Source organism: Chrysochloris asiatica, unplaced genomic scaffold, assembly GCF_000296735.1.
Source record: "Chrysochloris asiatica unplaced genomic scaffold, ChrAsi1.0 scaffold00223, whole genome shotgun sequence".
Lineage (NCBI taxonomy): Eukaryota > Metazoa > Chordata > Mammalia > Afrosoricida > Chrysochloridae > Chrysochloris > Chrysochloris asiatica.
Window position 1 is genome coordinate 2408658 of NW_006408741.1, and position 11203 is coordinate 2419860.

Consider the following 11203-nt stretch of genomic DNA (forward strand, 5'->3'; position numbering starts at 1 on the left):
CCTCAAATGCATCAAGTATTTCCCACCTCAGATACTGCTTGCTCCCTGGCAACATCAGGGCACTGCTCAAGTGGCAACAGAGAAGATAACCCCACTCTGCTGCCTGCCTATCATGCCATTCTTCTTCCTGCTTATGTATGTTCACACCATCTTCAGTCACAGGGCCTTCGATTTAGCATCTATCCCTCCTCCCATGTCAGGTCCATGGGGGCAGATCCCCAGCACCTAGCAGAGCCAGGCATACTCAGGGCACCTGATGGGTATCTGTAAGATGGAAGGATGATGGGTGGATGCATAGATGGAAATATGGCAGGACAACAAATGGAGATGATGGATGGATGGATGGATGGATAGGTGATGGGTGAATGGATAGTGAATGGTTGGGCGGATAGTAGATAGATGGATAGATGATGTTTGGTTGGATACTGGGTGGATGGTGAGTGAATGGGCGGATGGTGGATGAATGGATGTGTGAATGGATGGACGGATAGATTGCAAATGGATGGTGGGTGGATGAAAGTTGGATGAATAGTTGGATAGATTGTAGATGGATGATCGCTGGATGGATGGGTGATGATGGATGGATGGATGGATAATGGATAGATTATAGATGGATGGATGGTGGAGTATGATGGATGAATGGATGGATAGATTATAGATGAATGGATGATGAATGGATGGTGGCTGGATGGTTAGATATTAGGTGGACAGATGAATGATGGATGGGTAGTGAGTAGATGGATGATGGATGATTGAATGGGTGTTGGGTGGATGGATGGTGGGTGTGCAGTTAGATTGTGGGTAGACAATGAATGGATAGAATGATGGTAGATGGATGGATATTGGGTGAATGGTGGGTGGGTAGATGGTGGTTAGATGATGAATGGATGGATTCATGGATGGATGGATGGATGGATGGATAGACATTGGGTGAATGGTGGGTGTTAGATGATGAATGGGTGGGTGGATATTGGAGGAATGTTGGGTGGGTGATTGGATGGTGGATAGATGATAAATGATGGATAAATTGATGGAGAGATTGTGATGGATAGATGCTGAGTGGATGGACGGATGGTGGATGGATGGGTAGTGAATGGCTGGATGTTGGGTAGGTGGGTGCATAGATAGAAGGTTGGGTGGATAAGTGAATGAATGAATGAATATGAGACCCCTGGCCCACAAGCATTGTATACCCTAATCTGCCCCCACGATGCAAACACGCAGGCAGGATCTTTCTACGTAGGCATTATCAACATTTCGGGCAGAATTATTCTTTGTTATGGGGACTGTCTTGTGCACTATAAGATGTTTAGCACCATCCCTGGCTAGGTCCCCTGTCCCCACTCTGAGATGCAACAAACAAAAACACCTAAAGTCTTCTGGGGGGCAAAGTTGGCTCCACCTGAGAACCTCTGAGTGGGACCTTTACTTTCCTTAAATGACTCTTACAACTTGCCCCCATAAGTCCGCGCGGCCCTCTCATTCCTCAGGAGAGCCACAAAAAGACACTGAAGTTCTGCTGCCACCTTTTATTGTTTTATCACATATTTACATCATCTAGGAGACCTGCCCCGTGTCCACTGGGGCCCTCTGCTTCCTTCCCCATTTGACCTACTCCTGACACTCTGACACAGGCCTGAGTCCAGAGGGAGGCTGGAGAGGGTGGGCATCACACCCTCAGCAGGAGGGGCCGGTGCTCCTCATCCACAGCATCACCGGCAGGGATTTCGTAAATGACAAACAGGGAGGAGTACAGACAGCCTAGGAAGGACACGAGGCTGGAGAAGTACATCACGCCGTTGGCGCTGCCCACGGCCGAGGTCAGGGGCCCCAGGACCAGGGAGACCAGAATCTGGGCCAGGAAGTACTGACAGCTCAGCAGGGAGATGTCCACGCCCATGCCCCGCTTGGTGCCGTCAGCGCTGGACTCTGCAAACTGAGCCACAAGAGATGCATCAGCAGAAACGCCCCATACCCGCCCCCAAGGCTCGCGTTGGACTCGCCTCGCTGTGCCCAAGCCCGCATCTCCTGCAGACCCAGAAGGCCAAGCAGCGGGGTCACATTTTCCAGGGCCGGCGCGCACAGGGAGTTCAGCCAAGAGTTTAATAATATTTGTATTCAGAGGGATGACGACAATCAAAAGAATCCATGACTAATCGGGTGGGAGCGCGGGCTCTGGCAGGGCTGAGGCGGCACAGACTCTCTCCTTGCTCGAAGCGTCTAGGATTTTTTCCCTTCCCTTGCACCTACAAGAAAAACAGTCTGTCCTGCCAGACTGCTGCTCTGGGTTCCATTCATCCCCTTCCTTACCTTTGTCAGCCACAACGCCTATAACCAACTCCACTCTGACTCATGGCAACCCCAGTTGTGTCTCACTAGAACTGTGCTCTGTAGGGTTCTCAATGGCGGATTTTTTTGGACCTAGATTGCCTGACCTTTCTTCTGGGTGGACTCAACCCTCCAACTTTTGTGTCTGTGGCTCAGCTGAGTCTGTCAGAGACTCTGAACTGCTTGCTACACATCAGCCATGCCCCCCCACAAGCCAGGCTGAGGCACAGCACAAATGGGGCACCAAACAGTAATGACGATGATGTTGTAGCGCAGGATTTTAAAATATCCAAGCTACGGGAGTGCTGTTTGGTTATAAAGGGAACTAAAATTCTGATACCAGCTACAACATGGATGAACCTTTAATACAATCCCCGGATTGTTTCACAGTTGCTGTGACCCCAAAGAACACATATTGTGTGAGCCCACTGACAGGAAGCATCATCTAGGATAGGGCGGGGCCCTGGTGGCACAGCAGTGAAGCACTCAGCTGGTGTTTCAACCCCACCCTGTAGCTCCATGGGGGACAAGACCAGGTGATCAGCTCCTGCAATGAGTACAACTGCGTGGACCTGGTAGCGTCAGGAGTTGGGCTGAGAACCTCAAGGTCAGCAGTTCGAAACTACCAGCTGTTCCATGGGAGAAAGATGAGGTTTTCTACTCTGGTAAAGATTTACAGCCTCAGAAACCCTATGCATGGTCACTATGAGTTGGCACCGACCACCGACCGTAGCACACCACCACCAGTCCTGGTGTGGCGCTGTGGGTTAATGTGCTGGACTGCAAAGTTGGTTTGAACTGCAAGGTTGGCGGTTCAAGCTCACCAGCCACTCCTTGGAAACCCTATACAGGGTCACTATGGGTTGTCGATGGCACTTAACAACAACAACAAGACCTGATAATCTGGGGCAAGGTCTCCTGGGGTTGCTGCGAGTTGGGATCAGCAACAACATCCAGAGCAGGTAATGCACAGGGACGGAAAAAGGAGGACTCTGCCGGACTCAAGGCATGGGTGGGAGGTAGGAGTGACTGCTGATGGGTACGGTGTGGCTTTGTTTAAGCTTAGACAGCAATGTTCTAGAATTCTCTGTGCCAATGTCTCTGTGAACACACTGCATGCTTTCAGTGGGTGGGCTTCATGGTGGGAGAACGTTCTCTCAAAAGAGCTGTAAATGAAATATCGATGATGCAAAACATCCACATTTTCAATGAACACCCTTTCCTGATTGGTCCCTTGGCCTCAGACTCAAACATGGCTCCGGAGCCCGGTTACTGAGCCTGTTCTTGAGAGTGTTGAAATCGGGTTCATCATGGATTCATTAAGTGCTGTTGAGTCGGTTTGGACTCATAGTAACACTGTATAAGGTTTCCGAGGAGCTGTTGGCCTTGCGGTTAGCAGCCCAGTGTTCATCCTACAGCACCACACCAGGAGTCCTCATCATGGATTGTTGTTAAGTGCAATTGAGTCAGCTCCCACTCATAGCGACCCTGTATAGGGTTTCCAAGGAACAGCTGGTGGATTTGAACCGTGGCCCTTGCAGTTCAAACTGCCCATGGATATTGACAATAATTTCTAGTTTTTAAAAAATCACATTCGCACATTATTTACCATGACGACTGAGTTTCTTTGTTCTAGAGGTGAGCACCTCTCCTGCTTCTCCTCTCGGCCTGGCCCTGAATTGCTTGGCTCTAGGAGGAACAAGTGGCTGGACCTTCCACTCTGCCCTTACAGACAATACAGCTGCCACCAGAGGGGCTTGTGGGTGGGAGGGGACACCAGGCTGGTCTCTGGGCATCTTGAAATTCCTAATAATTTTTGAACAAGAGACTCCCCCATTTTCATCTTGCCAGTAGTCCTGTGGACTATGCAGTTGGTCCAGGGGACACTCTATGAGTGGGCACTGCCCCAGAAAACCCACCCACCTTTCCCTGGGTGAAGCAGGGAGAGTGAGGTGCCTACCTTCTTGCTCTGGTAGTAGTCACAGAGGAGCGAGTAGGGCAAGGTGCACAGAGTGGAGAAGAGCACCCCATAGGTGACGCACAGAGATAGGACCACATAGAGGTTCCGGGAGAGGGTGGCAAGTCCGGTGCCCAGCCCGAAAGCCAGGTAGGCGATGAAGTAAAGTGTGCGGATGCTGAGATGTTCCTCCAGCTTCTCCAGGAGAGCTGCGTGGGGAGGGGAATGAGCCGAGCCCAGACCCCAGTGCTGAGGGACCCACACCAGACCCAGCCAGGACCCTGGGGCCTTGGGATCAGCCATTTCAGGGTTTGAATTTGTAGGTTCTGGAACACCCTGTCTCTTAACCAAAAATGGGACCAAATATGGGGACATGTTATGACCATTGTAATTTTACATCTTTCTTCAGAATCAAACAAATGCATGGTTTCCCAATCCTGATCCACCCCAACTTGGGCTGGGCCCCTGTGTCAGGATAGAATTGTGCTTGACATGGTTTCCAATAGCTGGTTTTTTTGGAGGTAAATCACTAGGCATTTCTTTTGCAGGAACTTTGAGTGGGTGAGAACCTCCGACTTTTCAGCTAGTTCACTGTTGTCACCACCTAGGGACTCAACCCCAGCTAGGAAAGATCTGAAAACCTCTCTTCCTCCCGGGGGCCCCAAGCCCTCAGTCTGCTTCCCTGTGTTGTGGGGCTGGAACTCGCGGCACTAGAATTGGGCTCCACAAACCGCAGCTCACCAGAACACAGCTCAAAAAGGTTTCCACGTTTTCAAGTGGTTGGAAAAATAGCAAAAGAAGAACTAGAGCCTGTGAATATGGTATGAAATTCACATGCCACTGAACATTCCAGAGTTCTGTGGGAACACAGCTGCCCCTATTCATTTCTACATTGTCTGTGGCTGCAGGGACCATGTGGCCCCTAAAGCTGAAAGGGTGCCGACTCTCAGGTGAGATTTACCTGTTGTGTCTTTCCTGCTCTTGTGTGCTTGGGGATATTAAAGCTCCATGGGCCACCCAGGTCCCAAAACTCAGGGTCATATCATTGCTATTGCTCTCCCTGCCTCCTCACCCCCGGTTCTCACCTTCACGTTCCACATCTCTCTGGATTAGTTGCTACGTGAGATGGATATGGGCTGCTGCCTGGAGGTGACTTCTGTGTTCCTCCCTGGTTCCCACTGTGTCCTTTCTCCCTCAGGCCCAACCCTTTGGGTCTAGACACTCTGTGGTCTAGAGATCCCCTGACCTCCCTGCAAGATCCCCATTTCTTAGGAGGCTGATGCTCACATGACCTAGCCCTGCATGCCCAGCGCCCGCCCAGCAGTTAGCTCAGCCGACCTTGAGAGGTTGCTGAGCAACAGAAAAGACAGCAGTGTTGCTAAACAAATTTCAGTTTTGAGTCTGCTATTGTAGTAGTGCTGGTGTGGCACCATAGGATAAGCACTCCACCACAAGGTCGGTTTGAACCCCAAGGTCAGCGGTTCAAGTTCACTCAGCCGTTCCTTGGAAACCCTATACAGGGTCACTCTGAGTTGGAACCCACTTGACAGCACTTAACAACAACATTGTAACAGGAAGGAGCATTGGAGGCTCTATGGAATAAGCAGTAGGCTGCTAATCTCAAGGTCAGTGGTTCAAATCTGCCACCTCCTCTGAGGGAGAAAGATGAGGCGGTCTGCTCCCATAAAGCTCTACAGCCACATATATGTATATGGAGCGGTTGGACTCTGCTCTCCAGGGTCCCTGAGTTGGAATCAGCTCCACGGCACTGGATGGATCACTGTATGGGAGGCCATGGTGACGCTGGAGGCTAAATGCTTGACTATCAGTCTAAAGGTTGGTGGTTTGAACCCACTCAGGGGCTTTGCAGAAGAAAGACTTGGCAATCTGTCTCCGAAAAGTCAAAAGACAAAACCAAACCCACTGCCGCAGTCGATTCTGATTCATAGTGAGGGGTTTCTAAGGCTATAAATCTTCACAGGAGCTGAAAGCCTCATCTTTCTCTTGAGAAGCAGCTGGTGGTTTGAACCACCGACCTTGAAGTTAGTAGTTCAGTTCTTACCCTATAGCACCACCAAAGGCCAAAGTCTAGGAAACCCTAAGAGGTTGTTCTCTGTCACACAGAGTCACTTTGAGCTACCATAATTTCAGTGGTAACATTTCAAAGCTGTCCTTGGGTGGCACAAAGGTTGAGCACTTGACTGCCAGCAGAAATATTGACGGTTCAAACCCTCCCAGAAGAGCATCAGAAGACAGGCCTGGCGAGCTTCTGAAAGCCGCAGCCTTGAAAATCCTATGGCAGGCAGTTCTACTCTGCACGCATAGGGTGGCCAGGAAAACAGAAACAATTAGGTGGTAACAACAGTGTGGAAGCACACATTCTCAGGGAGTGTACTCCAATAGTCCACTAGAGGGCAGCACTCCTGGAGTTGCCCGCCCACCCCCTGCCCTGCGGTGGGTACCTGAATAGAAGGCTGCGCTGAAGGCGTAGATGCACATCCCCCAGCAGCCCATCGTCACGCCGCTGTTGTACTTTTGATATTCTTCTGATGTGTGTGGGGCCTTGGGGTTCCCCTGGAACACCACCTCACCCATGAAGTCTGTGTAGAAGAGCAGCATCCCCTCAAAAGAGAGCCACCCTGGACAGAGGAGAGAATGCGCACGTGAACGGGGTGCAGGTGTTTTGTCTCAGCCCTTCCTTTAGCCCGCAGGTTTCCACGCAGTGCTGGCGAGTCATTTCAGGCTTACGACGACAACCCCATGTGCGCAGACTAGAAGCGCTCCGGAGTTTTCTCTAGGCCGAAACCTTGAGGAAGCAGATCTCCAGACCTTTCTTATGAAGTGCCGCTAAAGGGTTTGAATTGCCAACCTTTTGACTAGTAGTCAAGTGCTTAACTGTTTTGCCACCCAGGGACTCCAGACATCTTTTTACCAATAATAAAAATCACTAGTAATTTCTATAGTTACAAAAATTATAAGATGAAAAAGTTATATTACACAGATTGGCACCTCCCAGAGACAATACCTGTAATACACTGGTGGATTTCCTTTCCGTCTTTTTAAAAACCAGTTGACGTTTCTATAAACGCTGATAGTCTCTTCTGTATGGAGGTTTTGCATTCTGTGCTTTCTCCCAGGATCACCACTAAATGCTTCACCCTGCTTCCTACTCTCTCCTAGGCAAGGGACAAAACCAGCCTTGAAGTGTCCCAGGTATGCGAGGGACAACTAGGCAGTATATGTATTAGAATTTCTTGGTGTGGTACAATAGGGTAAGCACTGGACTGCTAACCTCAAGGTCGGTGGTTCAAACCCACCAGCTGCTCTTTGGAAACCCTATACAGCAGGGGTGGGAAAAGTTCCGGCCACAGGCCATATTGTTGTTGTATTGTTATGAAATGCCCTTGAGTTGGTTCTGACCCATAGCGACCGTGTATAGGGTTTCTGAGGAGTGAATGGTGGGCTAGAACCGCTGACCTTACAGTTTAAAGCAGCTGTGCATTCTGGCACATTAACCTGCAGCGCCACACCAGGACTCCCTGGAAATCATTGATCTGTGGCTGCCAAGGCAACCGCAGTTCCAGTCATCACATTTGTTGTTGTGAAGTGCCATCGAGCTGGTTCCGACCCATAGTGACCCTGTACAGGGTTTCTGAGGAGCAGCTGGTGAGCTTGAACAACTGACCTTGCAGATCAAATGGCTTTGCAGTCTGGCGCATCAACCCACAGCACCATTGTTGTTGTTAAGTGTTGTTGAGTTGGTTCCGGCCCATAGTGACCCTGTACAGGGTTTCTAAGGCTGTAAATCTTTACAGGAGCAGAAAGCCTCATCTTTCTCCCATGGAACTGCTGATAGTTTCGAACTGCTGACCGTGAGGTTAGCAGCCCAACTCTATGCTACCAGCGCCATAGGGGTAAGTTAATTAAATGTTTGACTAAATACAGCAGGTTTATTTTTAAATTGATCATTTCGTATGGCCTGCAAATGATGTTATAAATTTTGGCTGAAAAAGGTTCCCCTCTCTTGCTCTATAGCCTTGCTATGAATCAGGGCCATTCAACAGCACTTAACAACAGCAACAATGTCTTAGAAAGCTCAAATGTTGATTTCCACCATCCTTCTGTCATACTGGGGTTGCATATATGTTGCCATGAAGCTGGAAGCTATGCCACGAGTATTTTAAGCACCAGCATGGTGGACAGGTTTCAGCAGAACTTCCAGACTAAGGCAAACAAGGAAGAAAAACCTGGAAATCTATTTCTGCAACTTAGTCAATGAAATCCCAGTGGGTATCATGTGGAAGATGAGCTCCCTAGGTTGGCACTACACAATGATCTCACCAATTGTGAAGATGGTTTAGGACAGGGTAATGTTCTCTTGTTCATGGGGGCCACCTGTGTCAGAGACAGCTCGTAAGGACAGAGACTTAGGTGTTTGGCCACACCTGGTCACACCTGGTTTAATCTGGAGCTGCTCCTTCCTGGAGAAAAGTCCTGTGAGGGGAGCAGGGACTGTCTTCTAGGGTAGCCACCATCCCAAGCCCACCCAGGGCGTCATCCACACCCTCTTGCAGATGCCTCCTGTGAAGTGAGGCTTTGGGGCATCATGGAAGGCTAGTGGGGGTGAGACCTGTGGGTCAGCTCCCGGGCAGGAACACACAGGGAGCTTTGCCCTAAGCTTACCCAGGAAATGATTGACGCAGAGGTTGCGGAGCGCCTTGGGCATGTTGCAGATGGTGGAGCAGAGACGCCTCATGGACAGCGGCTGTTCCAACTGCTCACTGGAGCCAGTCAGCTCGCTCTCATACTTCACGCCATTCAGCAAGATGTTTGCCACCTGCAAAGGACAGCCACCAAACCCCATCTGTTACAGCACTGAATTCAGGTCATCCCCAAGGCTGTGCAAATTGGTTCCAAGACCCCCACAGATTCCAAAACCCACAAATGTTCAAATCCCTTAAATCAAATGATGCTGTATTTGCAAATAATCATCCTCCTGTGTACTTTAGATCATATCTTGATGCTTATAATACCTTCTTCTTGTTAGGCTCCATCAAGTTGGTTCTGACAATAGCAACCCTGTGCACAAAAGAACGAAACTCGGTCTTATGCCAACCTCACAATTGGTAGGTTCAAGCCCATTGTTGCTGCTACTGTGGCCCTCCATCTTGTTGGGGTCTTCCTCTTTTTTATTTTTTTTTTATGACCTTCCACTTTACCAAGCATGATGTCCTTCTCCAGAACTGGTCCTTTCTGACCACACGTCCAAAGTATGAGAGACGGGAGTGTCTCCCTCCTCACTTCTAAGGAACATTCTGACTGTACTTCTCCCAGGACAGATGTGTTTGTGCAGCACAGTCGGTTATTTCATATGGCTCTTCCACTTCTCGTATTTGTAACTCCCACCAAACAAATTCTTCCTAAAGGGTCTGGGCAAGAAAAGGGGGGAGAAGCTGCTGATAGGATGATATGATGCAGTTGTGACTGTTAACAGAGTTCACTGTGATTATAAAAAACTTGGAAATCTAATGTGGGTTTAAAATAAGTCATCTCAGGAGCAGGAAGGGGGAATCACACTACCATCAAGAAGAGCTATGAGTAGAACTTGTCTTTTAGCCCCAAGATTCCTGTGCACTGAACCCCCTCGACCCAGACACAGAAAGCTGTGACCCTGGAGGAGGGGCAGAGAAGCAGCAGCAAAACACGAGACAGAACAGCGGGCTTCCCAGTCATGGAGCACGTAAGGCTGAGTGACTGGGTCAGAGGCTTGCTCGCAGAGTGGGGTGCCTCTATACCACTTCATTGGAGAGGCTAGGTTTGATGGCCCACGGAGCTAGAACGGAGTGCCTTCAGGCTGAGGCTTGTAGTAGAGTGGTGTGCCTGTGGGCACTTATTAACAGCCCCTGTAACATTGTCTGAACAGACGGAGGCCTGCCTGTGGGCACGGCTGAGGAGAGGCCGTTCTGACTGCATGAACTGTGCTCTGAGCATTCCTGACCCTGAACTATAACCTGTTAACTTCCCTAGCCACCACTTGTCTGTCAGTTTGTCATACTGTAGTGGCTTGCCTGTTACTGTGATTCTGGAAGCTATGCCACAGGCAGCAGGGTCACCCACAGTGGACAGGTTTCAGCTGAGCTTCCAGATGAAGGCAGATTAAGAAGGAGCATAGACTACTTTAGATGTTTAGTCACTGAAAACCTTATGAATAGCAGTGGGACACTGTCAGCACCAGATTATTGAATACTGAAACCTGAGGAAGAACACCAGAATCCTATTAGATATAGTGACTGAAGATGAGCCCCTTGGGTTAGTAGGCACTCAAAATGTAACTGGAGAAGAGCTGCCTCCTCAAAGTAGAGTTGACCATGATGATGCGAATGGAGAGTAAAGGCCGTGAGAGAAAAGCCTGCAGGACCTTCATTTTCTGATGGTGCATAACTCAAAATGAAGGGAAATAGCTGTAAACATCCACTGAAAATCAGAACATGGAATGTACGAAGTAAGAATCTGACAAAATTGGAAGTTGTTAAAAAGGAAATGGAATGAATAAACATCGATATCTTAGGCATTAATGGACAGCTATTGGCCATTTTGAATCTGATGACCACATGGTTTACTATGCCAGGAATGACAAATTGAAGAGGAATGGTGTTGCATTCAGTGTCAAAAAGAACATATCCAGATCAGTCATGAGGTACAACACTGTCTGTAATAGGATAATATCCATGCGCCTACAGGGATTTCTGCAAGACAAATGATTTGTTTATTTCAAATACCTTCTTTAGACAGCATACGAGACGACTATACACATGTACCTCACCAGATGGAGCACATAAAAATCAAATTGACTACATCTGTGGAAAGAGAAGATGGAAAAGCTCCATATCATCAGTGAAGACAAGGCCAGGGGCAGAC

The 11203-nt window shown here is 49.0% G+C and overlaps 1 protein-coding gene across 1 annotated transcript in view; it reads right to left on the minus strand.

The window, feature by feature from the left end:
* Nucleotides 1-1669: 1669 nt before the first annotated feature.
* The window catches only part of SLC45A1 (solute carrier family 45, member 1), a 29928-nt gene continuing 20394 nt past the window's right edge, over nt 1670-11203 (minus strand). The window contains exons 5-8 of the mRNA XM_006873119.1: nt 8969-9122; nt 6748-6924; nt 4289-4494; nt 1670-1936 (exon numbers count right to left, since the gene is read on the minus strand). Of these exons, the coding sequence (XP_006873181.1) occupies nt 1670-1936; nt 4289-4494; nt 6748-6924; nt 8969-9122 (804 nt within the window). The remainder of the gene's footprint in view (nt 1937-4288; nt 4495-6747; nt 6925-8968; nt 9123-11203) is intronic.